This window comes from Ursus maritimus, unplaced genomic scaffold (assembly GCF_017311325.1).
Source record: "Ursus maritimus isolate PB19 unplaced genomic scaffold, ASM1731132v1 scaffold_24, whole genome shotgun sequence".
In the NCBI taxonomy this organism is placed as follows: Eukaryota; Metazoa; Chordata; class Mammalia; order Carnivora; family Ursidae; genus Ursus; species Ursus maritimus.
Window position 1 is genome coordinate 6,946,171 of NW_024424897.1, and position 25,394 is coordinate 6,971,564.

A 25,394-nucleotide genomic window follows, 5' to 3' on the forward strand; every position below is an offset into this window, starting at 1 on the left:
TCAGGTATGCCGGAAGCGCCCGTCCTTGCCATGGGTGCTTGTGCCGTAAGCCAGGCGGGGCCCACGGGCAGCCCGTCGGGAAATACCAGCTGGGTTGGAGGCAACAGCGAGGGGTGAGGAGTCCCCAGGACCTGCAACAGGGGAAGGGCCAGGAGCAGGGGTTTAGGAATTCCTCCCACTCCCTCTCTGGTCACCCGGTGGCCTTGAACTCCCTAGGGGCACAACCCCAAGATGTCAGTCCCACAGATATTCTGTGAGAACCCAGTTTCCAGCAATGGGTAGCCCTAGGTGCAGGAAGCTCAACATGCCTCCTCCCTGGGCCGGCTAAGGACCCCCGCCTCCCATTCCTTCCCTTGCTGTTACTGACCTGTGCTCTGGCTTGGAGGGAGTCTGACCTTGGCCAAAGGCAGCATGACCTTTCCCAGATGTCGGATACCAGGTGCTGGGTGTCCGCACACTGGCACCCTATGGTCCGAGGTGCTCTCCATGGGACGGGGCCCCAGGAGGTGTGTCTTGGGGCGGGAGAGCTGTGTTGGTTGGAGAACAGCGAGAGTCAGAGCTGTGTGGTATCTGCTACAGGGATCTGCCCTGAATGCCAGCCCTGTATGCCCCTTATGCCAGCCTGGGGGATAGAGGCATGGAGGGTGGTGCAGGAGCCCCCAGGCCCCCATCCACAACGAAAGGGGCACAGACACCCCATCCCCTGTCTTTTGCCTCACCCCTTGCCCCGTGACCTCAAAGGACCGGGACCGCCGCTTTCTCCTCTTGGCCTCCAGTAACTCCTCCCGTTTCTTGCTGGGGCTTTTCTTCTGGCCATGCATCCAGGGGCCAGCGCCATCGCCACCGTGCCCGACTGCCTGGGATGGGGCCTCGCCTGTGCTGCTAGACAGGTTGTCCTCACTGGCAGCATGCTGCAGCGTGGGGCTGGGTGGCCGCTTGCAGGCTAGAGGGCCGGCTGGCTGAGAATCGTCAGCCTCACTCGGCGAGTGCAGAGACAGGCTGCTGCGCTCCCCAGCAGGTGCCAGCAGGTGGCGTCCCTCCATGCCCACAGCCCGCGAGCGACGCCGCGCAGCCTTCACCGAGATGCACTTGGTGCCAGTGAGGATCTCCTTCCTCTCTGTAGCGGGACAGAAGAGGCAACCAACCAGGGGGTCAAGACCACATCTTCCTCCCCCTCTCACACCTCCCACACCCCGTCTCCTGCCAAGGCAGGAAATGAGCAGAGCCAGAAGGCCTGGGTCCCAATTGCAGTACTCCCACTTGCCTGCTATTTAAGAAACTTGGGGCCAGTTTCTGAGCCTTACCTTCATCTGTAAGTTGGGGATGGTGAAACTAAGCCCATTGGGTTATTGTGAGGATTAACTGAGAAAATGGGCTTAGGGGGTAGGGATGCCGTCTTTATTTGTTCTTAGAATTATTACTGGGTGGGAAGGGGGGACAAGATCCTAAGTGTCATGTGCTCCTCGTTCTGACTTCTGATTGTGCCCTCAGCTCTCTGTGTGTCCTGGAGCAGGTGGTTAATCCTCTCTGGGCACTGGAGCCTCTTTCTAGAATGGGTAGCACCAAAGGCGTGGGTGCATTCAGCAGTGCAGGAGGGCATGGACTGGGTGACCCGAACAGTTTAGATGATGCCAGGCTCACGCTGACAGGGCTGGCAGGGGGCACACCTTTGTAGGACAAGGGGATCTCCGACAGATTCTCACTGCTGTCAGGAGAAGAGTTGATCCGGCTGCTTGGGCTGACCAGGCTGTCCTGAGCCGGGGCCTGCAGGTGAAGTGGTTGAGAAGAGAAAGGCATTAGACTCAGCAGGGACCCCAGGTCTTACTCAGCAGAGACAGCAGGGCCTCAGGGGTGGGGCCATTTTGGGAAGGCTCCATCCCAACCACTGGGTGTCTACCCAGCCCCCCCCCACAGCAGTGGAACCCGGGGCCAGCAGTGCTCAGTGCTCACCTCCTGGGTCACCAGGCCGCTGATCTGGATGGGGGGCGGGGTGGGCACAGAGGAACTCTTCACCTGCCAGGCTCGGGGACTGGCTTTGAACATGCGGTTGGCTTCACTGAGGTTGGCAGAGGAGGGTGGGAGGCTACTGACCTGGCTGGTCCCACTGAGGTCCCAGCCCCACCCCAGGGGAGAGCTGTCAGTGAGAAGGGAGAGAGAGCCCAAGCGTCCTGGCTCCTCCTTATGCCACTTCCTCCCTTTCTTTGCTGCCCCATCTTCCCCAGTTAACCCTGATCTGGGCCGGCGTCCCTGGGCTATGGCTTGGCAGGTGGCTGCTCAGGCTGGCAGGACTGGCTGGAAGTGGTCTCTTGCCTCACCTCTCTGTGCTGAGGGGAGGGAGGACGCTGTTCTGCAGGCGCTGAACTTCAGAGCTCGGCGTCTTCACGCTCTCTGGGTCTGACTCCGGTGTCAGCGTGGTTCCTGCCGGGGTGATTTTGGGCAAGGAGCTGTCCTGGGGAGGGAAGGTGGCAGGGGGAAGGCACTCAGAAGACTTGGTCCTGGAGCAGGGGACAGCACAGGGGGACAGGCAGCACGGTGACCAAGGCTGTACCGTGGCCTAGGAGTTTGGGGAGAGCAGTGGGTTTGTGTTCTGGCTCACAGTGGCACTGCCACGTGGCCTGGTCTCCTGGGAGGGCATCTGGGGCCATTTCTGATAGCTCAGATAGCTAACCCTGACCCTCAGACTCTGGGTAGGGACAAGTGCCGGAGAAGAATGCCCTGCGACGGGCCCCTTATTCCGGCGAGGCAAGGCTTTGGGTGGGGAAAGAAGGGAGGGGAGCTAACACCTTGGGTGCCGGCCAGCCTAGTCCCGTCCCCACCCCAGCTGCCTGCAGGTACTGCCTAGGGCATCAGCCCGTCTATCAGTGCAGGTGCTCGTGCCCAGGCCCAGGCGCGCCCACGCTCCCACCTGCAGGGCCCTAGAGGCCACCCGGTCCATGATGGTGGCCCGCTCCAGGCTGCCCTCCTCTAGCTCCCGCAGGTAGGCTTCATACAGCTCCTCCAGGTGCTGCGGGACGGCCAGGTTGTAGTCTGCCGGGGGGAGTGGGCGGGGCTCAGCTCGGGCCCTGGGACCCTCCGCGGGTCGAGGGGGCCCCCGGGTGGCTTGGGGCGCGGGGCCTACCATCGATGATCTGCCGCTGGCCCTGGATGATCTCGTCGCAGAGGCTGCGGTGCTGCTCCAGGCGGCGCACGGCCTCGCGGCGGTGGCGGAGCGCGCCGTCCCGGAGCAGCGCGTGCGACTGCATCTCGGTGTTCTCCACCTCGAGCTCGTGCACGCGGCACAGCAGGCTGAGCACCTCGCGCTGCTCCTCGGAGCCGATGCGCCGCGGCAGCGTCTCCTCCAGGCGCCGGCCGCGCGTGCGCAGCTCTCGGCAGCGATGCTCCAGCGCCAGCTGCGGGCGGCGGGGGGTCAGCGCCAGGCGGCGGGTTGGCCAGGGGCTGGTCCCCCTCTGCCGAGCGTGTCCTTAGTTCCTCGCAGCCCCCCCCGGGCTGAAGCCCCATCCTGAGGCTAACCCTCGAAGCTGTGTCTTGGGCCTTGCGACCAGGGGCTGCTCCTAAATGGCCCTCCGTGCCCACCTTCTTGCCACCCTGACCACAGCCTGCCCCTGGAATCAGCTCCATGGATATCTGCCCCACCCCAGGCCATCTGATGCCCTAAGGGCTCCTCATGGCACCCCGAAGCCCCTGGTTTGGGTATGCTCCCCAATAGAAGGGAAAGATCTCTCTATCTGGAAAACCCTGATTAAATTACTGACTACCATTTTATGAGCCCTTGGTATGCAAAAGGCATTGATGGACTCTCCCCTACAGCCCCACTAGGACCGCACCATGACTACTCCCCCTTTATATATGAGTAAGCGAGGCACAAAGGAGGAATTTAGCCAGGTCACAGAGGATCTGAGGCCTGAGCTCCAGGTCTGTCCTCTTGCACCCCACCCCCACTCCATCCCTACTGGCGTGGGCCTCTCAAACCATTCCCCCGCCCCCAGCCCAAGGCACCTTCTCCTTCCTCAGCTTCTTCTGCTCCCCCACCAGGGCAGCAATGCTCTCCCGGGCTGAGGCCACCTCCGGGGGCTCCAGAGTGTCTGGCTGGTCATCACCCGTGTCCGAGTCCTTCTCACTGTCATCCTTGGTGAAGGATTCCTTCCGCTGCTCCTCCCGCCATTTGAGTGCCCTGCGGGACTTCTCGTGCTCCCAGCTGCCGCGCCCCACCCCCCCGCAGGGAGACATGGGAGTCAGACCAGAGGGGCAGAGCGTGTGGCTATAGCTCCCAGCCCCTCTGTCCCAGGCCCCCAGGGCAGGGGCTGCTTACCCGGCAATGGTGAGCAGGTGGCGGGAGGTGTCAATCTGGACCTCCATGGCATGATTCTCCAGCTCCAGCAGGCGTCTCCGCACGTCCATCTGCTCCTGGAAAGCGCTGATCAGCTGCTCCCGCAGCTGTCCCATCTCAGCCTGCTCACCCTGCCCGCTGTGCAGTTGGACCTCAGCTGCCCAGAGGATGGGGGGCAGAGGAAGTCAGTGGAGGAGGGAGGGTCAGGCCAGGAAAATCTGGGCCTACATGGGGCCCTCCCTCACCCTTTTCTTCCCAAACCACTTCCTGTCCGACCACCTCCTCCCAAAAGACCTCCTAGATTACTACCTCCTCCCACACCCCACTGCCACCCTAAGTCTTCCGGCTATGGTCCAGAGGTGATTGCCAGCTCCTCTGCATGAACTGGGCTTCCCCTAGCCCTTACAGCACCTTTATGTCAACTATAAAAAGGTGCCCCTTAGACACTTTACTGCCATCTGTTGGAAAACCATCATAGCAAATACACAAATCTACAAGAGAACGGTACCGTTCCAGTGATGCGGGGCACAGCCTTACAGCCCTGAGAGTGCCCCTCCCCCCACGGGTAAATGCGCACATGTCTCTCACTTGTGTGATCTCACCTAACCTTAATTAATGTTAAGACTCTGAAAGAGAGATCACTGTTCTGTCTGACGCTTGAAGGACAGAAGGCTCAGAGCAGCTGAGTGATTAGCCCAAGGCTACCTGCCCAAAAAAGCCTGAGTCTGGGATTTGAACCCAGCACCACCTGACCCCTGAGCAATTAGAGACAGGCTGGGAGGGCTGCCTGAGATGGGCTCCCACAGACACAGACCCACGCACACACCTTGGATGTGGCGGATGTCACCCCGCTCCAGCCGGCCCTGGGCCTGGCCCCGCCCCCCCTGCTCTTCGATCTTGCACTTGAGCCTCTGGATCTCGCCCCGCAGGTCCGCGATGATGCTGGTGTACTGGGCGATGTGGTAGGAGACGTTGAGCAGGTTCTGCTTCACCTGTGGGGAGCACAGCACGGGGGCAGAGCAGGTCCAGTGACCCCAGATGCTGGGGGCAGCCTGCAGGGTCTTCCTTTCTCTTCCTGCCCCCTAATCTTCCTGGATGACGGTCATGGCCTCCCTGGATTCCAACCCCAAAACCCATCACACTCCATAACTCTGCTGGACCCATACTCCCAAAATGCTGCTTCCTCTGCTCATCAACCTTCAGTGGCTCCCTATTGCTCGGGAGAAAAGCTCTAATTCCTTCACCTGGGTCTACCACTACTTCAATTTTCATTTTTTAAAAAAGATTTTATTTATTTTAGGGAGAGAGAGAGCACAAGCAGGGGTAAGCACAGAGAAAGAGGGACAGAGAATCTCAGGCAGACTCCACCCTGAGTGAGGAGCCCATGCACGACCCTGAGATCATGACCTGAGCCAAAATCAAGAGTCGGATGCTTGACCAACTGAGCTACCCAGGCACCCCTCTCAATTTGCATTTGATCACTGCTCCATCGGGAAGATTCTGCTCTGGTTGAGGAACTGTCCTGTTGTCCCCACCCCCATCACAGACACCATCTCCTTCGTGCCCTTGAAACTTTACGCTTACTGCTACACCCCATTCTAGAATGTCCTCCCCATCCTTCAGAGTCCCCACTCACAGTCCCCAAAGAGCTTCACCAGGTCCCGCCAGCCCACCCCCACCTCCCCGTTCCCTCACTGCCTCAGCACCTACTGTTGGCATCACTTGCCAACTATTAATAATAGTCTGAACTATCAATATTCAAGCATGTCTCCTCCTCCCGTTAAGTTCCTGGAGGGTTGGACTAACACACAAAGCCCCTGGGACAGTGGCTGGCGAAGTGTAGTGTTGCGGGAGTGTTTGTAAGTTCTATCTGGCGAGTGTCCATTCCCACTCTTCCACACACTCTGGTCGAGAGAGGCTTCCTACAGCAGGCAGCGGGGATTCTAACGCCTTTGCCCGAGGGTGACAACGTGGGCTCGGAAGCCAGGCAGAGCCACTTCTAGTCTCGAAGAGCAAAGGAGGGGACGCATGAAAGGGCTCAGAATCGGCTGCCGCTGGCCTGACAGATTGGGGGCTTTGAAAATGCCACATCTGAATGGGCATCCGAAAATGAAAAATGGGGCTGGAAGGGGATGAGGCAGGGGGAGCATGACCTTGAACAAGGGGGAGGGGCCCTCGGGAGCCGTGGGCTTCCTGGCAGGTGCACAGGTGTTGAAGGTGCAGGGAAGGGCACAGGGGGACACGGGCTGGGGAAGGAGGCCAGTGCCACAGTGGCCGGCTCCAGAGAGAGGGGCGTGGGGTGGCAGGGATCCCTCCGGGGGCTTGGGTCCTGGCCCAGGGAGGGCCCTCACCCTGGTCTTGATGTTCTTGGCCCGGCCGGCGTAGGTCAGGGTGTTCCGGGACTCCTCAAAGGCGCTGCTGGCCGGACTGATGTGGGCGATCATCACCGTGCGGCTGTTCCCACCCAGGGAATCCTGGATGGCGGGGAGGGTGGGCTGCGCTCAGGGAGGGACCCCCTCCCCGGGACCCTGCTCCTATCAGGCTGTGCTCGCTCACTCGGTCACACACACTCACGGACGCACTCACTCCCACGTGCTGGTCTTAAGCATCGCATGGACTCTCCCGGGGCCAGATAGCCCGCCTCCTCTGTTCCCCCTTCCCACTATTGGTTTCTTTTCCAAATTTCCATTTGAAATTTCAAGTATCTGACCCAGGTCGGGGCCTCCCAGCTTTCCCCGTCCCTCCCCTCATACAAGAGGACGGGGGAAGGCGGCAGCCACGGGGGCTGGGACCCAGGGTGGGAAGGTGCCCTAGGGACTCGCCCTCTGTCCCATGCCCTCTGGCCTGTCGAGTGACCCCCGGGCTGTGAGTCCAGCAGCCCTGCTCTGGGGGCCCAGCGCCCCGCTGCAGCGGTACCTTCAGGAGCCGGGTGAGCTTGCTGTCGCGATAGTTGACGTACTTGTTGCTGCTCTTGTCGCTCAGCGCGTTGATGCAGTTGCCCAGGGCCAGCAGCGAGCGGTTGATGTGGGCGCCCTCCTTCATGCGCTGCCCGCGGTTCTGCGTCTGGGGGCGGCAGGGGGCAGAAGGGCGGCCTTGTGGGGCAGGGGACAGGCTTCGCCACCGCCCCGGCCGTCCCTCCCTCTCCCTCAGGGCTCCGAACTGTGCAGGGACCCAGGGCCTCGTCTCGCCCTCCTCCCAGGGGTCATCGAGGGCATTCCAGAAGGTGAGAGAACCCGAAGGCCTCCCAAGAGAGTGACGGACTGAAGGCTTCCGAGAGGACTGAGTGTGGCTCTTTGCCTCCCCCAGGGGCTGGCCCCACGGCGCTGAGAATGACATGGAAGGAGGTTGAGGCTTCCCTGGCAGCTCGGCTGAGAGCTGGCGTGACCACGGGCACGTGGCTCCAGGGGGAACCCCGGGCTTCTTCAGGGGAACGAAGGAAGTGTGTGTGTGTGTGTGTGTGAGAGAGAGAGAGAATGTGAGGCAAGTGTGTGTGTGTCAGAGAGAATGTGAGGCGTGTGTGTGTGTGAGAGAATGTGAGGGAAGTGTGTGTGTGTGTGTGTGTGTGTGAGAGAGAGAGAGAGAATGTGAGGCAAGTGTGTGTGTGTGTGTGTGTGTGTGAGACAGAGAGAGAGAATGTGAGGGAGGTGTATGTGTGTGTGTGTGTGTGTGAGACAGAGAGAGAGAATGTGAGGGAGGTGTATGTGTGTGTGTGTGTGTGTGAGACAGAGAGAGAGAATGTGAGGGAGGTGTATGTGTGTGTGTGTGTGTGTGAGACAGAGAGAGAGAATGTGAGGGAGGTGTATGTGTGTGTGTGTGTGTGTGAGACAGAGAGAGAGAATGTGAGGGAGGTGTATGTGTGTGTGTGTGTGTGTGAGACAGAGAGAGAGAATGTGAGGGAGGTGTATGTGTGTGTGTGTGTGTGTGAGACAGAGAGAGAGAATGTGAGGGAAGTGTGTGTGTGTGTGTGTGTGTGTGAGAGAGAATGTGAGGCAAGTGTGTGTGTGTCAGAGAGAATGTGAGGCGTGTCTGTGTGAGAGAGAGAGAATGTGAGGCGTGTGTGTGCATGAGAGAGAGAATGTGAGGGAGGTGTATGTGTGTGTGTGTGTGTGTGTGAGAGAGAGTGTGCAGGGAAATGAACGTGTGAGCACACGAGCGTACATGTGTGAGCCTGCTGGGTTCCCCTCCTTTCCTTGGGCCTGCAGGGACAAGTCAAGGCGGAGGAGCTCTGCTCAGAGCTGCCTGGCCTCCAGAGCTGGGGCCTCTGGCCCAGCCCCTCCGCCTGGCTGCTCTGCTGTGTCCCTCCTAGAAGCCCTCAGGCCTTCCTGGGAGACAGGGGTGTGCTTCTGGACCCCGCCCCCATTTAAGCCCAATCCCACATGTTCGGACATGAAACCCTGTTCATTCTCTCTGGCTGCTGGCCTGTCCCTTGCATTTGCTAGCAGTGACATCACCTGCCCTCATCACTTGCGGGACCGTGAAACCTTCCAGTTTGCCTGAAGGAGGGGGACCTGGGCCTACCCAGCGGGTGGTGCTGTCAGGCCGAGGCCGCGGCCAGGCGAGCAGGACTTAGGGTCGGGGACAAATGCTCTGAGAGACGGTGATGGGCCTTCCTCTCTCCTCGATGTGGTAGGCAGGGCCTCCTGAGTCAGGGGGCGTTTGTCTCCCCTGTCCCAGCTCCTTGTCTGGGCCCACTCACTCTCATTCCCACTGACCCTCGTCGAGGGCCGCCAGTCTCCTTCCTGGAGAAACCCTCCCCATCCCATGCCCTTTCCCACAGATAGCCGGGATATCCCACCCCACTCTTCCCGTCATGCTCCTCTGTGACATTCCCCTGTCCCTTACCCAGGGGGCCCCCTCGTCCCCACTCTGCCTAGGATGGCCTTCCCCCGATCTCCTGGGGGAGCTGGGAGGTCAGCCTCCCTGCCCTCTCTCCAGCCCCCCAAAACCATTCTCCCCAATGCTGGGGGAGCTGACCTCACCTGGGAGGCACGCTCAGAGCCAGCCAGGTCAATCATGAACAGGCGGCCCTGCCGCACCTCCTGCAGAATGTTCTTGACCCGGCTGCGCTGGCGCACGGCCACCTGCAGCACGGCGTGGGAGCGGGAGGACGTCTGGTTAGCCGCTGTGGGCTCCTGGGTCCTCTGCCGGTTGCCCTTCATCAGCAGCTGCATGACCTGGATGGGTGGGTGGGAAGAACGCCACGCTTGGGGATCCGTGGGGTTGCCCCCACGTCCTGCATCTTGGAGGCTGGGAAGGGGCCCAGGTAGGGGGGCCAGTCTGGAGGCTGGTTGCCCCGTGCGTCCCCCAGGGTTAGCTCAGCCAGGGGCATGGAGGCGGGTGAGAGCCCCCAGCTTGGCTATAGGACTGTCTGTGTCTGCCCCAGCCCCACCCCAGTCCCAGCTGAGCGGGCAGTGGCTCCCCGGCTGCAGCCCTCTGTCCCCTCCTGCCCCACAGGGGGGTGAATGGCCCTCTCCACCACCCCGCTGGCTGTGCAAGACTTGCCTCTTTGGCGTTGATGGTGGAGACCTCGGTGATTCCAGCCACCTGGATCACCCCTTTGGAGTCCTCCCTCAGCTCTAGGTACCCCAGGGCGGGGTTCAGCAGGTCCCGGATCATCTCATTGTAGATCTGATGGGGCCGGTGGGGGAGGGGCGGGGGACAGGTGTTCACGGGAGACTAAGGGCAGGAGGTTCAGACAAAGACCAGATTCCCCATCCCTCCCGAGCAAGAAGGGGACAGGAGCTCCCACATTCTGAGTCCCAGCCTGGGAGCTCCAGGCTCCTCACAGGGAAGCTCTGGTTAAGGAGAAAGACCCCTTCCTTTCTATGGGGTGGGGGTCAGGGGGCTTCAGCATCCACAGGGAAACATTGGGCTGCCAGAACCTGAGATACAGAAAGTTTCAGAACCAAGTGGGATCCCTTTGCAGGCGGGCTGGGCACTGGGCCGAAGATGGGGACCTGACTGATGGCCAGCCCTGCTTGTTGCTAGGCAACGCTTATGCTACTTTTCCCTGCACCGCCCCCTACAAGTGCATCTTGCTGGCTGAGTCGACGCCTGCTGTGCTGGCTGGAGCAGTGTGGCTGGCAGCAATGCCTCACTGCCCTTCCTGAGCTGTCGCCCAGGAGATTATCAGCTCCCGGAGGGAGCCGGGGCAGCCAGGAGCCAGGTGGAGTGCAGCCCACTGGCTCTTCTGCCTCTTCCGGCCTCTGCACGCTCCCACCGTTGATGTCTCCTCACTGCCTGGTGGTAGCACTCCCACGGGATGGGCGCTGGGGGCTGAGGCCGGGTATCAAAGGCTGGCAGGTTCAAGCCTGCGCGTGCATGCGGGTCTCACCTATAGCCATGCACACACAGTGCCTGGAGGTGGGGTGGCAGGGCAGACACGGCTTTCAGGAAGGGGCCCTTGATGATAGCCAGGTGCTGAGCCATCTGGAAGGGTGGCTGAGGTCTTGGCTCAGGGTCAAGGCTACTTTGAAGTGTGCCAAAATAGGCAAGGCTCGGCTTTCAAGGTCTAGGATCCTGAGTTTGAATCCCTACCCCCTCACTTACTGTTTGGCCTAGTTGTGTAACCTCTCTGAACCCCAGAGTTTTGCAGAGCAGGACCCACAACATGTGTGTGGCTGTCCTAGGAGCCTCTCACCTAAGCTGCACTCACCTCCAGGTAGGACATGGACACCTCATATTCCATGTCATCGCTGGTCTCCTCAATGGCACGGAAGAGGTCATTGAGGGTCCGAACGTAGATGCCAGGTTCATGGTCTGTGCCCAGCATGGTGTAGGTTTTCCCACAGCCTGGGGCAGAACAAGGTGGTGGGTGAGCAGGGTGGGGGCCAGAAGCGTGGCTTTGCTGGGCAGGGGCTCCTGGCACACCTGGGTCTGTCCTCAAGCCTGGCCACCCCGCCCCCCGCAAATGGCTAAGGAGGTAGGGGGCGGGCAGGTTGGCATTCTTGGCTGGGGATGGGCCCTCTGGGGCCAGAGGGCCCTGCGGACATTCGGATCAGCTACAGCCTTGATTCTGGCCTCAGTTGGGGCCAGAGTAGTTCTCTGATAGAGGGAGAGGGGGCTTGTTCCTCAAGCGGGATGAATGGGGCATACCATCTGGCCCCGCAGTCTTGGCCCCTTCCTCACCTGTGGGGCCATAAGCAAAGACAGTGGCATTGTAGCCCGAGATGACGCCATCGATGAGGCTCTTGGTAGTGGCCTGATACACCATCTCCTGCCGGGAAGAAAAGACCCGTCAGGGGCCTCGGGTACACACAGGGCAGAGCACACATGTCCCCCTGGCTGTCCTGGCCCCCAGCATAAGCAGTTTGTTTCTGGGGCTCTCAGCCCGAGGAGTAGGGGCGGGGAGTCAGGGGTGGGGGGCTCTGCTTTCACCCATGGGGGACACCAGCCTGAAAAAGAGCTGAGGACACCTGAGACGCCTGCCCCCACTACTGGCTTCTGGCCCCCCTCCCCGAGACCACATTACATCTGCTTCTGGGAGCATCCCCCAGATGGGTAAGACAGGGGTCCCTGGGAGGGTGTCAGCTTCCCCGAGACTCCTCCCTGCACCAGATGGGCTTCACGCGCTCTCCTCCAGCTCCCATGGGGGCCAGCCGGGGGGTGTGCCGTGTGGGTGCCTGTGTCGGGTGGGGTCTGTGCACTGACTCGGGTGTGTCCGTGTGGGAGGCTGGGCACAAGCCCTGCAGGTGTGCGCGCATTTGCACACATGGGGATGCGGGAGAGGGAAAAGCCAGAGAGCTAGTGGTGGAGGGAGGCCTGAGGGTCAGTGGCAGGGTTCCCTGAGGTCCCCTCCTGGGGGGGGGTCAAAGGTTAGAGAGGGGCTCCCGCATGTCCCTAGGCCCAGGCCCTCCCTCACCTGGGTGGCAGTGAAGTCAAAGGCCACATCAAACAGGTAGGACTTCTCCCGGGAACGGTGTGCCCGCAGGACATCGTCAGGGTCCTCCATCGGGTCCATGAGAACCACCATCTGCAAAAGTCCCCAAGGGGGGTCTGGCAGTCACCAGGGAGCCTCAGGCCCACACCCATGTCAACGCTGGCCTCAGCTCTCCTCATCCAGGACACGGGGCAAGCAGTGGGGTGGGTCCTGCTGGAGGTCCCAGAGCCGAGCAGCCCCAGGCCCCCGAGCCCGAGGCCCAGCCCTTCCCTGTCAGCTCCTGTATGTCAGGACCTGCTTTAAGCACTTTAGACACATGGACTTACTTAACCCCTGCCACTCCAAGGCCAGGTGGTGAGGCCCATAATTATTCCCACTCGACAGATGAGGAAATTGAGGCTCAGAGAAGTCACTTGACCAAGCTCACATACTAGCAAGTGGGGGAACTGGGACTCAAAACCTGGGATCTGGCTTCAAAGTCTGCAGACCCTTTGCCACTTCCGTGTGGCACTTGAGGCCCTGCCCTGCCGCACCCCTCTGCACCCTGGCCTCAGCCAGTGCGTAGACCCAGGGGGCAGCAAACAGCCACTGACTGCAGGGTGACAGGGGTGAGGAAAGTGGGCCGGGCTGGGGGACTGTCCACTGGTGTCAGAGAGGGGGGTTTGGGGTGACTTATCAAGGTCCCTGCAGTCTCGAGCCTGAACTGGGGGTGGAAGGAGGGGCTCAGGGCTGGAAGCTAGGATGATGGTACAGATTGGCCATCCTGGGCTCCCCTCCCTGCAGGGTCAGGGCCTCTGTGGGGGGCTGGGAGGATATACAAGGGACCCCACCAGGTTCTTCCTCTGCTCCAAGGGTGATCAAGGGACCCATTTTCCAGAACAAACTCCAAGCCTCTTCCACACCCAGCTCCAGTCTGTCCCTCCCTTGGCCCAGGTGTCCTGGGTGTGCTAAGCCTGGTCCTGGATTCTGAGGGAAGGTGCAGAGGAAGGAGGCTGGGTCTTGGCCAGAGGTTCTTGGCCTAGGGAAGTGGTGGGGAGGGCCAGTGCCCAGACTGATGAAAATGCCAGAAGACATTCAAAGATGGGTGGGAGGGCTGGAGTCAGGGGGATTTAGGACAAGGCCGGAGACTAGATCAGGGCAAGGTCTGCATGCCCATCCTACCCTTGTCAGCAGAGCGGCCTTGTGTGACCACTTTAACCTGCCGGGGCCTGGGTCTCCACCTCGGCCAGATGGGACAGGAATGTTATCTGCCTGCAGGGCCATGAAGAGCCCATGAGATAATGTGTGTGGCATGTGTGGGCACAGCACTGGGCATATACTAAGTGCTCCAGGTCCTCATTCAAGGAGAAGTGACGAGGGACAGCGGGGGTGATGCAGGTGACGGGTCACCCCACCCTCACCCAGGAGGGGGCCACCAGGATGCCACGGGCTCTGCGCCTGCCTGAGTGCCCTCAGGAGCTGAGCCTCCAGGTCGGGTCCCTGTCCTCTGCCCCGGCTGCCTCATCAGGGTGCCCCTGAGAGGCAGCTCTGTGTTCGGGAGCACCTGGGTTCGTGCTGGGCAGCGAGGGCAAAACAAGTCTCGGCTGTGCTCCTGGGCCAGATGGTGGTCGCAGCCAGCATGGTGCGGTGTCCTCCTCACGGTGCCCTCCACTCCCAGCGGGAGCGCAGGTGGTAAAGATGGAGGCAGTGGGCACCTTCACACCCAGCCCCTCCTCCCGGCACGTAATAGCCATAGCTCATCTTCACTAAGCCCTTTCACCTGAACTCATTACCCTCAGATGGGGACATCGAGGCCCAAGTCACATAGCTAAGGAACGGTGGGGCCAGGACTGGAGCCCTGGCCGTCTGGCTCCTGGGCTCCCTGTTCACCATTGTTAACCTGCTCTCATGCATGCCCTCTGTGCCCTCTGCTCTCTCAGGGGCCCTGCACGGTGGGGTGTGGCAGTGGGAGGGTGTCCCCCAGCTGAGTGAGGCCCCAGTACCCGCTGTGCACATTGGCCCTACCTAATCTGACTCTGGTGACAAGATGCTGACCAAGGAGGTAAACTGAGTCCTAACAGAGGGCCAGGCACTGAGGAGGATGGGCTGTCCAAGTGCTGTCCTGGATTGCACGGACTGTGACTGAACTCCCTTCCTGGGCCAGCAGGGGAGCCGGGGCCAGTGACAGCCCTGAAAAGGGCTTGAGAACAGACAAGGCATGAGGGGCAGTCACCCTGAGGGACAGAGGGGGCTGACGGCAAGGCAGCAGGAGGCCAGCCTGGAGCCCAGCCCAGCACTGTGGGGTTGGGAGATCCACAGTGGGTCCCTCTGGGTGCACTCCCTTTGAGCACCAGGATTAAGGGGGCCCAGTCCCGGGAGGCCACCACTTGGGACTCCCACCAGACTCCTCTCAGTGCTTAGGTGTGTGCTAATGTCAAGCCCCGCTCCTTCACTACCTGGATGCTTGCGGTAGGTACACACCTGTGCTCACTGCGTGTGGACGAGTCCAAGACCTCGGGGTCCCAGCAGGGTGCTCTCCGGGGATTGTCATGGAGGAGGGAGGACAGAGGGGGTAAGGCATCTCCCCGGGAGGCCTGGCCCCAGGAGTTTCACCCAGAAGGCTCATCCAGCCAGGCAAGTTCAGGTAAGCCAGTTAGGGGGGACAGCTCCAGACCCGCTGGGTAGGAGCTTTGTGCAGGGAAAGAATGAGACCGCTGACGTGGCCCCCTCACAGCTTGCCAGAGGCTGGGTGAGCTGAGCGTGAGGCATCTGGGCCCGCAGCTGTTCCCTGGGGTGCCCAGCTGTCCCTAGCCACCTCCTCAGGGCGTCAGCCCCAGTGCCCTATCAGCCCCCTCCGGGATCCAGTTCCTGTCTCAGGCCCCAAAGCCAGCAGCATAAGCCCTGATCAAGTTTCAGACCCAAATGAAGGTAACGCCGCCTATGAGTCCCCTGGCACGGGGCCCAGTGGGAGGCAACAGGACCCCGGCCAGCCAATCCAGCTCCCACCCCTCGGGTGCCGGCAACCTCAGGGGCACCCTCTGGGGCCTTCTGTGCAGGGGAGGGTGAGCAGCGGGTGTTGATGCTCATCACCCCTGATCACCTTCAAACAACCTCCGGGCACTGCCAAGTTCATGCCACCCTGGACATTTGGTTCCTTTGAAATCCGGGCCCCTGAATCAGTACATTGTCAGCACAGCTGCCATGACCCCTCTTAAAGAGGTCTTTGTCTGGATCTCCATCTGCCTGGGGCCCCAGCCCACGCCCCACCTCCCAAGCATCACCCCCACCCATGTCCACTCTGGCACACAACAAAGGCCTTGTGCCCCTCGGCCAGGTGAAGTGGAGCTGGGCCCGGGAGGGCTGGGGATGGGTGCTCTGGGCTGCCAGAGAGCAGCACAGGGCGTGCAGGGCAGGGGGGCCTTCTGTGTACCAGGCAGTATGCGAGGCCCAGGGAGTGAGAGAGATGTGGTTTCCCCATGTCTGACTCTAAGGAGGCAGTCAGAGTGTAGGGAGGGGCACTGATCCACGGTACCACAACAGGAAGGCTTCCTGAAAGAGGTGGTGCTGGCATGAGTCTTAAGGATCAGCAGGAGTTGGCAAAGAGATGAGAGGTGAGGGGACTTTCCCTCCTGTCCTTGCTCCCAGAATCTCCAGAGCATGGGCCCGAGATGGCCATAGAGGCGAGCCATCTGGGCCCCCTCTGCGAGCACATGCTGTCCCCGGCCCTAGCGCAGCCTCCAACGCACCCCCTAAATGTCATCCTGGCGGGCGCCCAGCGTGTGCCCGAGGAATGTTTGCTGAATAAAGCTGCCTTTGGGGGAGCTCAGTGCGTACCAGGCGCTGTGCAAAGTGCTTTACACACATTTTCCCAGACACTCCTAGGATCCCTCTGTCGTAATGAGGAATCAAATTGGTAATGTCCCAAAGCCACGCAGCCAAGCACAGAGTTGGCTGGACTGAGAGCCGTCTGGTCCCAGGACCCAGGCTTCTGACCACCAGGCCACCCACCCCTGCCTCCTGAGTAAATGAGCGGACCAAAATCAGCCTGGCTGGGCCAATGCCTACCTGGTATGGGCTGAACTGTGTCCTCCCCAAATTCAAATGTTGAAGTCCTACCCCCCAGACCCTCAGAGCGCGACTCTGTTTGGAAGCAGGGCCATAGCAGAGGCACCTAGCTAAGCTGAGGTCACACTGGAGGAGGGTGGGCCCTAAATCCAGTCCGACTGGTGTCCTTCTGGAAAGGCGAAGTTTGGACATAGACACATATCGAAGGACGAGGACCTCAAGAGCCACAGGGACAAGACGGGCATCTGCAAGCCGAGGAGAGAGGCCTGGACGGGTCCGTCCCTGGGGACCCTCAGAAAGAGCGGACCCTGCAGACCTCTGGCCTCCAGGACGGTGTAAGAATCAATGCCTGTGGTTAAAGTCGCCTAGTCTGTGGTACTTCCTTACAAGCCTTGCAAACCCTCTACCACCCCAGGCAGGCTTACCAGCAGTGGGGGGGGGGGGCTTGTGGGCACCTGAGGGGGGCGGGGCCTCGGCCGGCCCCTCCCTCAGCCCCCAGGAGTGGTGGGCTCCGCGTGGGGGGCCCTCTCTTTCACAGTCCCTGGGTCATTGATGTTCACGTCCATGGCACGCTGGCCACCTGCCCCTGGGACGCTCCAGTGGGGACGTGGATCGCTCCGTAACCACAGGGGCCTCCCGAGGCTGGCGAGAGGGCAGGAGGCAGGGTCTCCTGTCTCCGCAGAGGCCCCCACTGCCTCCCTCTCAGACCTGCTCTTCCTTCAGTGCGGATGTGGGCCCTTCCAGTGTTCCAGACTTGGAGCCCGGAAACCCGAGATCCACAGGGAAGTAGGGGCCTCAGGCTAGGGGGAGGGCATCTGTAACCACCATGCTGGTGAAGGACGGGCTCCTCCCTAGCATCTCCTAGGTGAGAAATACCACGAACAAAGAGTGACAGTTCTGCCTGTTCCACACGCTGAAGCCGCTGGTGCTCTCATCAGATTTGCAGGTTCATTGGCGTCTTCCTGGCTCCCAGAGGGCGAGACCGAGGCCAGCGTGGCTCAGTCATGGCATTACGGACACTGTGGGCCGGATCACGGTTCAGGGACCTGTCCTGTGCACCGCAGGCACTTCGTAGCATCACCGGCCATCGGATGTCGGTAACACGACTCCCTCCCAGGTGTGGCATGGCCAGATGTCCCCGGAGGACAAAATCGCCCCCAGTTGGAAACCTCCAACCCAGATCATTCCTCCTCGAGCCTCCAAGACTGGCAGTGAAGATCTCCAAGGGAAGGGGTGCCCTAAATTGGGTTTAGGGTCAACACTGCTATGTGACCTTGAGGAAACTGCATCACCTCTCTGGGCCCCAAGGTCTTCCCAGTTGGAAGTCGGGGAGGGCCAACAGGGCTGTCGCCTTGAAAGAAGAAATCATAGCAACATTCCCAGACCACTCAGGAAGCGCCAGCAGAGAATCAGAATCCGGGAAGGCCCCAGGCTCAGGGACTCTACCTCCAGTCCAGGGAGCCCGGCATGAGCCCCATTAGTCTCAGGGTGTACACGAGGCAGAGCCAAACAAAAGCCTGACTTGAGGTGGGTATCCCCCCTGTGAGGCTGCTTCTAGATTTTTTTTTTAAAGATTTTATTTATTTATTCGACAGAGATAGAGACAGCCAGCAAGAGAGGGAACACAGGCAGGGGGAGTGGGAGAGGAAGAAGCAGGCTCATAGCAGAGGAGCCTGATGTGGGGCTCGATCCCAGAACGCCGGGATCACGCTCTGAGCCGAAGGCAGACGCTTAACCGCTGTGCCACCCAGGCGCCCCTGCTTCTGGATTTTTGTTTGCTTTTTCTTTAAGGAGAATTTGTTACTGGTCATATTTCTAGTTGTAAATGTGCCGTCCTGTGAGCGCTCAAGAATGGACACTTTGATCCCAAGAAGGTGTCGCCTTCAGGCTAGAGCCGGAAAGGACCACAGAGGAGCCCGCTGAGCTCATAAAGCCACCGGGGCCCAGCGGGCTGCTTAGCACAGAGCCACAGCTGGCCAGGCCCCCACTGCCTACGGGATCCGAGGGCCCTGAGGCCCAGGAGGAGGGGAGGCATGACCTCGAGGATGCAGATAGGGCTGCGTCTCTCACGGCTCCGCCAACACCTTCATCGGGGTCCCCCGTGAGCGAGCTAGAGGCAGACCCCCAGGCACCACCCAGACTCCCCGAATCTCTGGGACAAGTGGGGCCACACACATTGGCCTTTTGAACTTGCGCCTGCCTCGCACCCATCCAGTCACGAGGGGCGAGGATCCTTACGTCCTGGCCACCTTATTCACAACAGCCAAGAAGCAGGGACCACCCTTGAAAACAGGGTGACAGGAGCCAGAAGACACGAAGGACCACGGAGTGCAGATTCCATGGAGAGGCGGATCCATGGAGACGGGAGGTCGGTGAGTGGTTCGCCAGGACGGGGAGGAGCTGGGGAGGTGGAGTGGGGAGAGGGCTGGGGGGGCGGCGCACGGCAGAGAACCCTCGGTCCCTTCCCAGTCTCTCCCCACCAGGTTCAGCTCTTTGGGGCCATGGGCTGGCCGAGAAGCATCCAGAGGGTGGGTACATAGGGGAGTGGGCTGTAGGCAGGCTGCCCCCCCCCCAGCACTCATGTCTGACCCTTGGCACTGGTCACCTTATGTCTTCTCTCTCACAGGAGCTGTGTGTGTGGCTAGGGCTCTCCCTCACACCGTCTCCTGTGAGCCTCTCAACAGCCCTTGGCCGGGGGGCAGGGGGCACAGGTTCCGAATACCCTGTCTTCTGATGAGGACAAAGAGGCTGGGGGCCGGCCAGGGCCTAAGGGCCAGGGTGTGGCTCCTCAGACGGGACCCCAGGAGCCCAGGGGTGACAGCGGGACTTGGAGCAGATAAAGGCTAATTATGGGATTACACATATTGTCAAGTGACTTAAATCCTGGAGGTAAACAGCATGGAAAGCTGGGAGGAGGGTCAGCAGGCTGTGGCCTTGCTTGTTTCTACCCAGGAACTTCCGGGCCCCAGCAGCCTCTCATCCTGCCCCTGCCCTCCCTTTGTGGTCATCGATGGTACCGCCGAGGGGTCTGGTGTCAGGGTCCAGCCCCACCTCAGGAGCTAGCAGTGGTCTTCCCGGAACATCCAGTGGGGACGTGACCATTCGGGGACCCCTGGGCTGAGAGCTCTGACACGGGAGGCGGGAAGGCAGGAGGTGGGCCAAGTGTCACTCACCTCTAGGCTCAAAACCATCCTTTATTTCAATCCTTACATAAGCTAACCTCTATTAAGCCCCTACTGTATGCCAGGCCCTTGGAAGCACTGTGCATATATTAGCCTCCAAAAACCTCCAGAGAAGGTCTTATGATTTTGGTCCTGGATTGAAAGGGGGCCTTCAGACCACAAGCCTGCTAAGGCACCAAGACGGCCCCCTTTACAAGTCCACACCCTCCCTCCAGCTTCCCCAGAATCCAGGCACACCGGCCTCCTATCCCCGGAGGACACTTTGCCTGTGGGAGTGCCCAGCTCTACAGAACCTTGTTGCTACAACCTCGCGCGTCTCTAGAACCATGCGTGGCTCTAAGGGAGGCTGTCCTAAGACCCCTCACGGGGGCCCAAGCCAGTGGGTGGCTGAGTCCTCGGTCCGCCTCTCCCAACTCAGAACCACTGATGGGTGGGCTTTGGCAGGGTCTGCCCCCCTGCCGACCACCAGGAGGCTGGACTCTCAACAGTGACCTCTGGGATGCTCCACGCAGCGGCTCCTCTCACCCCAGGCCCGCGACGGCACGAGCAGGGGAAAAGTAACCCACCCAACACAGAGGTGAGGCAGAGCCCGGAGCCCCAGGCCAGAAGAAGCTGGGTTGGGGAAGGCCTCCGTCGCACCGGGCCACCCGGGCCACGATGGTCGCAAGCAAGGGAGTAGCTACTCCCAAAAAGGCGGGCCAGGCAGGTCATCTTTGAGCCCAGTGGGGACAGAAGGCGCTCGAGGCCACAAGCCCAGCGCTTTCCCCGCAGGACCTGGAGTCTGTGCTGACAGCCTTGAGCCCACGCTGCTCAGACGACCCTCCCTGCATCTCTCAGCTGACAAAGGAGCAGCCCTGTTAGGACTGTCTGGCCCAGGACCTTCTCAGAGACACAGCTCGGCCAGATCAGGCCGGACCCTCCCTCTCCACTTGCAGGGACAGAAAGGAGCCAGTGTTTGGCGTGTGTGGGCACACAGTGGACTGTACCCTAGACCAGAGCATTTCCATCGACACCAGTTAATATCTCAGCCCCCACGCCGGCCGGGAGCCAGGAACCACAGAGAAAGAGAGCCATCATTGTCCCAGCCCTGAGGACCTGATATTCTTGGGGACAAGCTGGACAAACAGGGAGTGGCCCTTGCCTGGAGGGTGGTTTCTGGCTCATCAGGCTGGCCCCTCTTATCAGCCAACCCGGCAGCTCTGGGGAGATTCCAGTCGCTAGTTGATGATGTCCACTCACAGCTATTAAACTCCTACTGTGTGCCAGGCACTGGGGAAGCACTGAGCATAATTAACCCACGAAGACCCTCTAGAGCGGGCATTATGGTTGCCGTCCCCACTTCCAGATGAGGCAGCTGAGGCTCCTAGAAGCAGCCCATCCAAGGCCATGCAGTTGGCAACAGCAGAACCGACCCTGCATGACAGTCAGGTGTATTCACCCCACTCCCGCCCGGCCTACCCAGACACATAGGGTCCTTCCAGTCATCCCCTGCTTCCTCCGAGGTCTCTGAGGAAGGCTGCCCTTTCCCAGAGTGAACAGAGGAGGGGCGCCTGGGTGGCTCAGTCAGTTAAGCGTCCGACTCTTGGTTTTGGCTCAGGTCATGATCTCGGGGTCCTGAGATTGAGCCCCATGTCGGGCTCTGTGCTCGGCGCGGAGTCTGCTTGTCCCTCTCCCTCTCCTCCTCCTTTCTCTCTCTCTCTCTCAAATAAAAAAATCTTAAAAAATAAAAAAAGAGAGAGAGAAATCAGGAGGCTGGCGCCACCAGGCTCTGCTGTGCCCACCGGAGCTGAAGGAAGAGGCTGGAGGGGATACCTGTCCCCAGGGGAGCCCAGAGGCAGGTGTGCACTGCGGGCTGGATGGTCTGCCTCCAGCTCATTTCTCACGGCCCTTGGGCTTCCTGAGTCCAGCCTGCCGGACCCAGGTCCGGGCGCAGCAGGTGCCCACGTGTGCCCTTCTCTGTATGGGGCAGGGCCACTGGACTTCTCTGAGTCGCCAGCGTATCCTGCCGTCTTGATGAGCCCCACACTCAGGAGAAGCCAGCAGCAGCAGCCACCGAGCCATCGCCACCGCTGTGCCCACCCCCAGCCCAGCACCTGTGTCCTCACCTGTCCACCCAAACAGACATCCCGGCCATGGTCTAAGAGTGTGCAGTCTGGCCGCTGCTATGTCCCCGGCCTCCTCCCGCCTCTGCGCCCTCTCTCTCCTGCTGGAGCCACACGGGGCTCTTCTGTTACCCTTTGCCTTTGCACCTGCTAGCCCCTCTGGTTGAAGTGTCTCCCTCCATGTACCTGCGAAGGACCCTTCTCCTCTCGTCTTACCTCAAGCACCATCTCCTAAGGGAGCCCTCCCGGACCTCTGCGCTGGCTCAAGCCCCCCCTCACAGCGCCACATGTTTCTCTGCAGCCCTCATTGGAGTTAATTCTTTGATGAGCCCTTTGTCTCCGTGTGCGGGACCAGAAGGTACCGGAGCGGGGGCAGGGTGTTTTCTGCTCACTGTGGTTTCCAGCTCCGAGCGCTGCTCCGGTGTGTTGTGGCTACTTGGTAAATATTTGCCCCCTGTGCGGATGGGGGCGGGACTCGCCCTGCCCACCCTATCACAGCGAAATGAGGACCAAGAGAGCAACCAGATACCCCAAGACTTTACAAAACACGAACAGTCTTTGCAAAACATGAACCGGAGGTAGGCTTTAGTTCTAGACCACGTGGACAGCAGACATGCTCCACGTGTAGCGGGCCTGTTGGGCGGGGAAGTCATGTCATGGGTACACGGACGGTATGTGACACCTTTACGGCTGGACTGGGAAGCTCAGGGCCCACCCACGCCAGGGAAGCTTTCAGCTCTCCTTGGATCAATCTGGAAAGGCTTCTTGGAAGAAGAACCCTGGCTTCCTTGACAATGTCATCAATGACACAACCAAGAGTTCAGTGGATGGAGGAAGGGTATGCTGCAAGCCACAGGGGCCCTTCCTGCCACCACCTGGTGAGTAGGTGTCCGCCCTGCCACATGTGAGCACACCTCTGACCTGCCCTGGGGCTCCTGGCCACAGCCCCGCGTACCTGCTCGTCCACTTTATGGGCGATGAGGGTGGCTCCTTCCTCCAGCTCTGCCACGCTGATGGGCCGGACCCGGAGCGCCACCTAGGAGAGAAGGCCAGACCCCCGAGATTAGAAGGAGAGGGGCAGGCTGCACAGACAGAAGGATGAGAGGACCCCGGATTCCCCTGGGCAAGCCCCCTGGGTTCTCCCCTGTGTGGCCATCCCAGGCCTCCTTGCTGTTAAGGAAAACTCAGTGGTTCAAGACCACCGCCTGGGAGGAGGGGGGCAGGTCCACGGCATGTGAGCACACTCTGAATCTACGAAATTCTCCGGGGAGCCCGGGCCTCAGGGAGAGTCCCGAGGGAGAGAGCAGACTGCCCCTCCAGCCTGCATCAGTCACACGCCCAAATTAAGCACCTGCAGCTCCCCAGGGCTTTGAACTTGGAGGCCTGGCACTGGCGCAGCCTGTGAGCGCGGCCGTGAATAATGCACGGTAGCGGAAGGTGCAGGCCTGGCTGGCGGCGGGGCGGCCGGGCCCGCGGAGCTTCCCCTTGCCGTCCTGGCCACACTCCTACCCTGCACAGCACCATGGGGCACTCCCTCCTCTCTTGATTTTCTAGCCATTAAGAGCTGGTGGGTCTTCATCCTGGGCATGGGTCTCCCCAAAGAACAAGGGGGTGCATTTCTTCTACTGACCAAGGGGAAATGCCTGCGAAATGTGTGGGTATCATTGACCGACCCTCATGCCGAGTAAGAACATCACTCTCTGAGGGACCTCTGCTGTCCGTCAGAGCTTTACCGGCCTCCTCGGCCAAACCCCATGGGTGGGAGAGGGAGGACCCTCCATCCCTGCCCTGGGGGCACACCGTGCAGGCCAAAGCAGCCATTTTCAAGAGCCACATCTAAACTGCCAAAGAGAATATTCCAGAGCCTGAGGCTTTCTTGGGACTGCGGTCAAGCTCCTCTTTGGAACCACAAGCTCACCCCATAAAGACAGGTTGTCTGGGGGTGACATTATCCTCCAGTTCCATTACCAGCCACCTGCTGGGGACGGAGCCCTCCCTTCCCAGGCCTCAGAAGTTAGGGGATGGGGAGAGGGGTGGAAGGGGTAGTGGCTTGGGGCCACTAAGCTGCCCCCTTATTGCTTTAATATGGCACTAGTGATCATTGGGGGCCTGTCCTTTTTTTTTTTAGTAGGCTCCAAACCCAGCCTGGAGCCCAATATGGGACTTGAACTCACGACCCTGAGATCAAGACCTAGGCTGAGATCAAGAGTCAGACACTTAACTGACTGAGCCACCCAGACCCCAGGGGTCTGTCTTCAGTCTCTACTTGCCCCTGCGCCCCTCCCCACCCCTTCATCTGTCCCAGCCCCCAGGGCTCAGGGAGGAGGTGCATCTTGGTTCTTTCCAACACTTCTCTGAAATATTGGACAGCCTCTCTGTTGCATCCCAATAACCAGCCACTCTCAGCCCCATGCCCGCAACTCTGGCTCCCACGGCTCCCGTCTGCTCACCTGTGATTCCCAGTGCTTCAAACTACTGAGCCCACAGCGCCAGGGTAGCTCTGGCTCACAGGGAAACTCCCCCTTTCCTTCTCTGGGCAGGTAGGTCAAGCCCACCCTTGCCCCCGGCTTTTCTAGATCAGAGACCAGTCCCGCCCCAGAGATCCAACCGCACAAGCTTTGGGGATAGGGGGTCCTTTGGAGGTAAGGTGTAAGGGGGGGGGTGAGGTTGAAGCTAGGCTGATTTTTTCAGGCCTCAGAAGGATGGCCATGATACCTTCCTTCTTGACATCCAGGACTTGTGGAAAGTTGCTCTGGACAGTCCCAACCCTGACCCTTAGTGTCCTTTTAGTGGGGGTGAGGGGACAGGACAGCTGTGACCTCGGCCAAGTCAGAGGCTGGGTTTCCGGGGCTACGAATGGGGACGAGAAGGGAGTTGTCGGGGTCTCACCATAAGCTGCTGGTCTTTGGAGTCCCCGCTGTCCTTCATGCTTGCGGCGAGTGGAGGGGCTCAGGACGCGACAGCGGGCATGGCCGAGCCGCACCCCCACCGCCGCCTGGTCCCTCGCAGCCTCCCTGCGCCGCCGCCGCTGCCTGACAACCCGAAACCAACAACGCGCCCGCGGCCAAGGGCGCTGACCGGGAGGCGGGGCAAGGGGAGGGCCCCGACGGCGCCTCCCGCGTCTGCGCCCCCGCCCCTCCCGCGCTGCAGGCGAGAGTTGGCCGCCTCCGCCGGGGAGGCGCCCGAGCCTGCGCCGCTTTCCTGGCGGCTGCCCGCCTGTGCGTCCCTCCCGCCCCTCGGAGAGGCCCTGTGTCCGCCCGGCGCCGCCGCGTCCGTTTGGGAGCTCCTGGGCGCCTCCCCGCGCCCCCCGGCTCGTGCCCAGGGCCCTTCTCCCACTGTCCTCCAGGGGGCGCCCGGCCGGCTGCTGCCGAGCTCCCAATCCCTCTGGCAGCGCGCACCTGCCGCCTATCTGCCGGCCTGCCTGTGTCTGGGCGTCTCCGGGCGGCGACTGGCTGCCTGGTGTTTCCAAGGGCACAGTGTGCATCGTGGCCATGGCTGGGGTCTCTGTCCAGTGGCAGAGGGGTTCAGCGTTGTCTCTGCCCAGGCTGTCCCCCGGAGTGGTGCAGGGGAGCACCTATATATGACTTGGGGTGTTTCACATCAGAGCCCGTCTCAGTATACCCCACTAGCAGACAAGGCCCTATAGGTAAACCAGAATCTAGGTCAAGACGGTGGCGTCTGTGTGCCCCGCCTGTTGAAAGAGCCACAGGCCTGTGCCAGAAAGTGTAAGTTGACCGCTGCAGTCTACACTGTTGGTGAGCGTAACAACCATCGGGCACTGGGGGAGCACAGTGGATAGATACCTGGCCTCACGAGGCCCTAGGAAAACAGGGCTCAAATTTGCATCCAGCTTGCTGAAC

General features: G+C 60.7%; 1 protein-coding gene across 1 annotated transcript; it reads right to left on the reverse strand.

The window, feature by feature from the left end:
• KIF19 (kinesin family member 19) lies at positions 1-24,462 on the reverse strand. The gene is made up of 20 exons (XM_040641204.1): positions 24,424-24,462; positions 22,490-22,570; positions 12,189-12,299; positions 11,456-11,543; positions 10,983-11,119; positions 9,830-9,955; positions 9,307-9,501; positions 7,244-7,390; positions 6,679-6,801; positions 5,154-5,319; positions 4,310-4,484; positions 3,997-4,195; positions 3,119-3,389; positions 2,906-3,027; positions 2,316-2,449; positions 1,951-2,056; positions 1,668-1,764; positions 720-1,117; positions 368-527; positions 1-131 (listed from the first exon to the last, which is right to left on the reverse strand). Exons 1-20 carry the CDS (start codon positions 24,460-24,462, stop codon positions 1-3), a joined length of 3,006 nt encoding a protein of 1,001 aa, XP_040497138.1.
• Between the last annotated feature and the right edge of the window lie 932 nt (positions 24,463-25,394).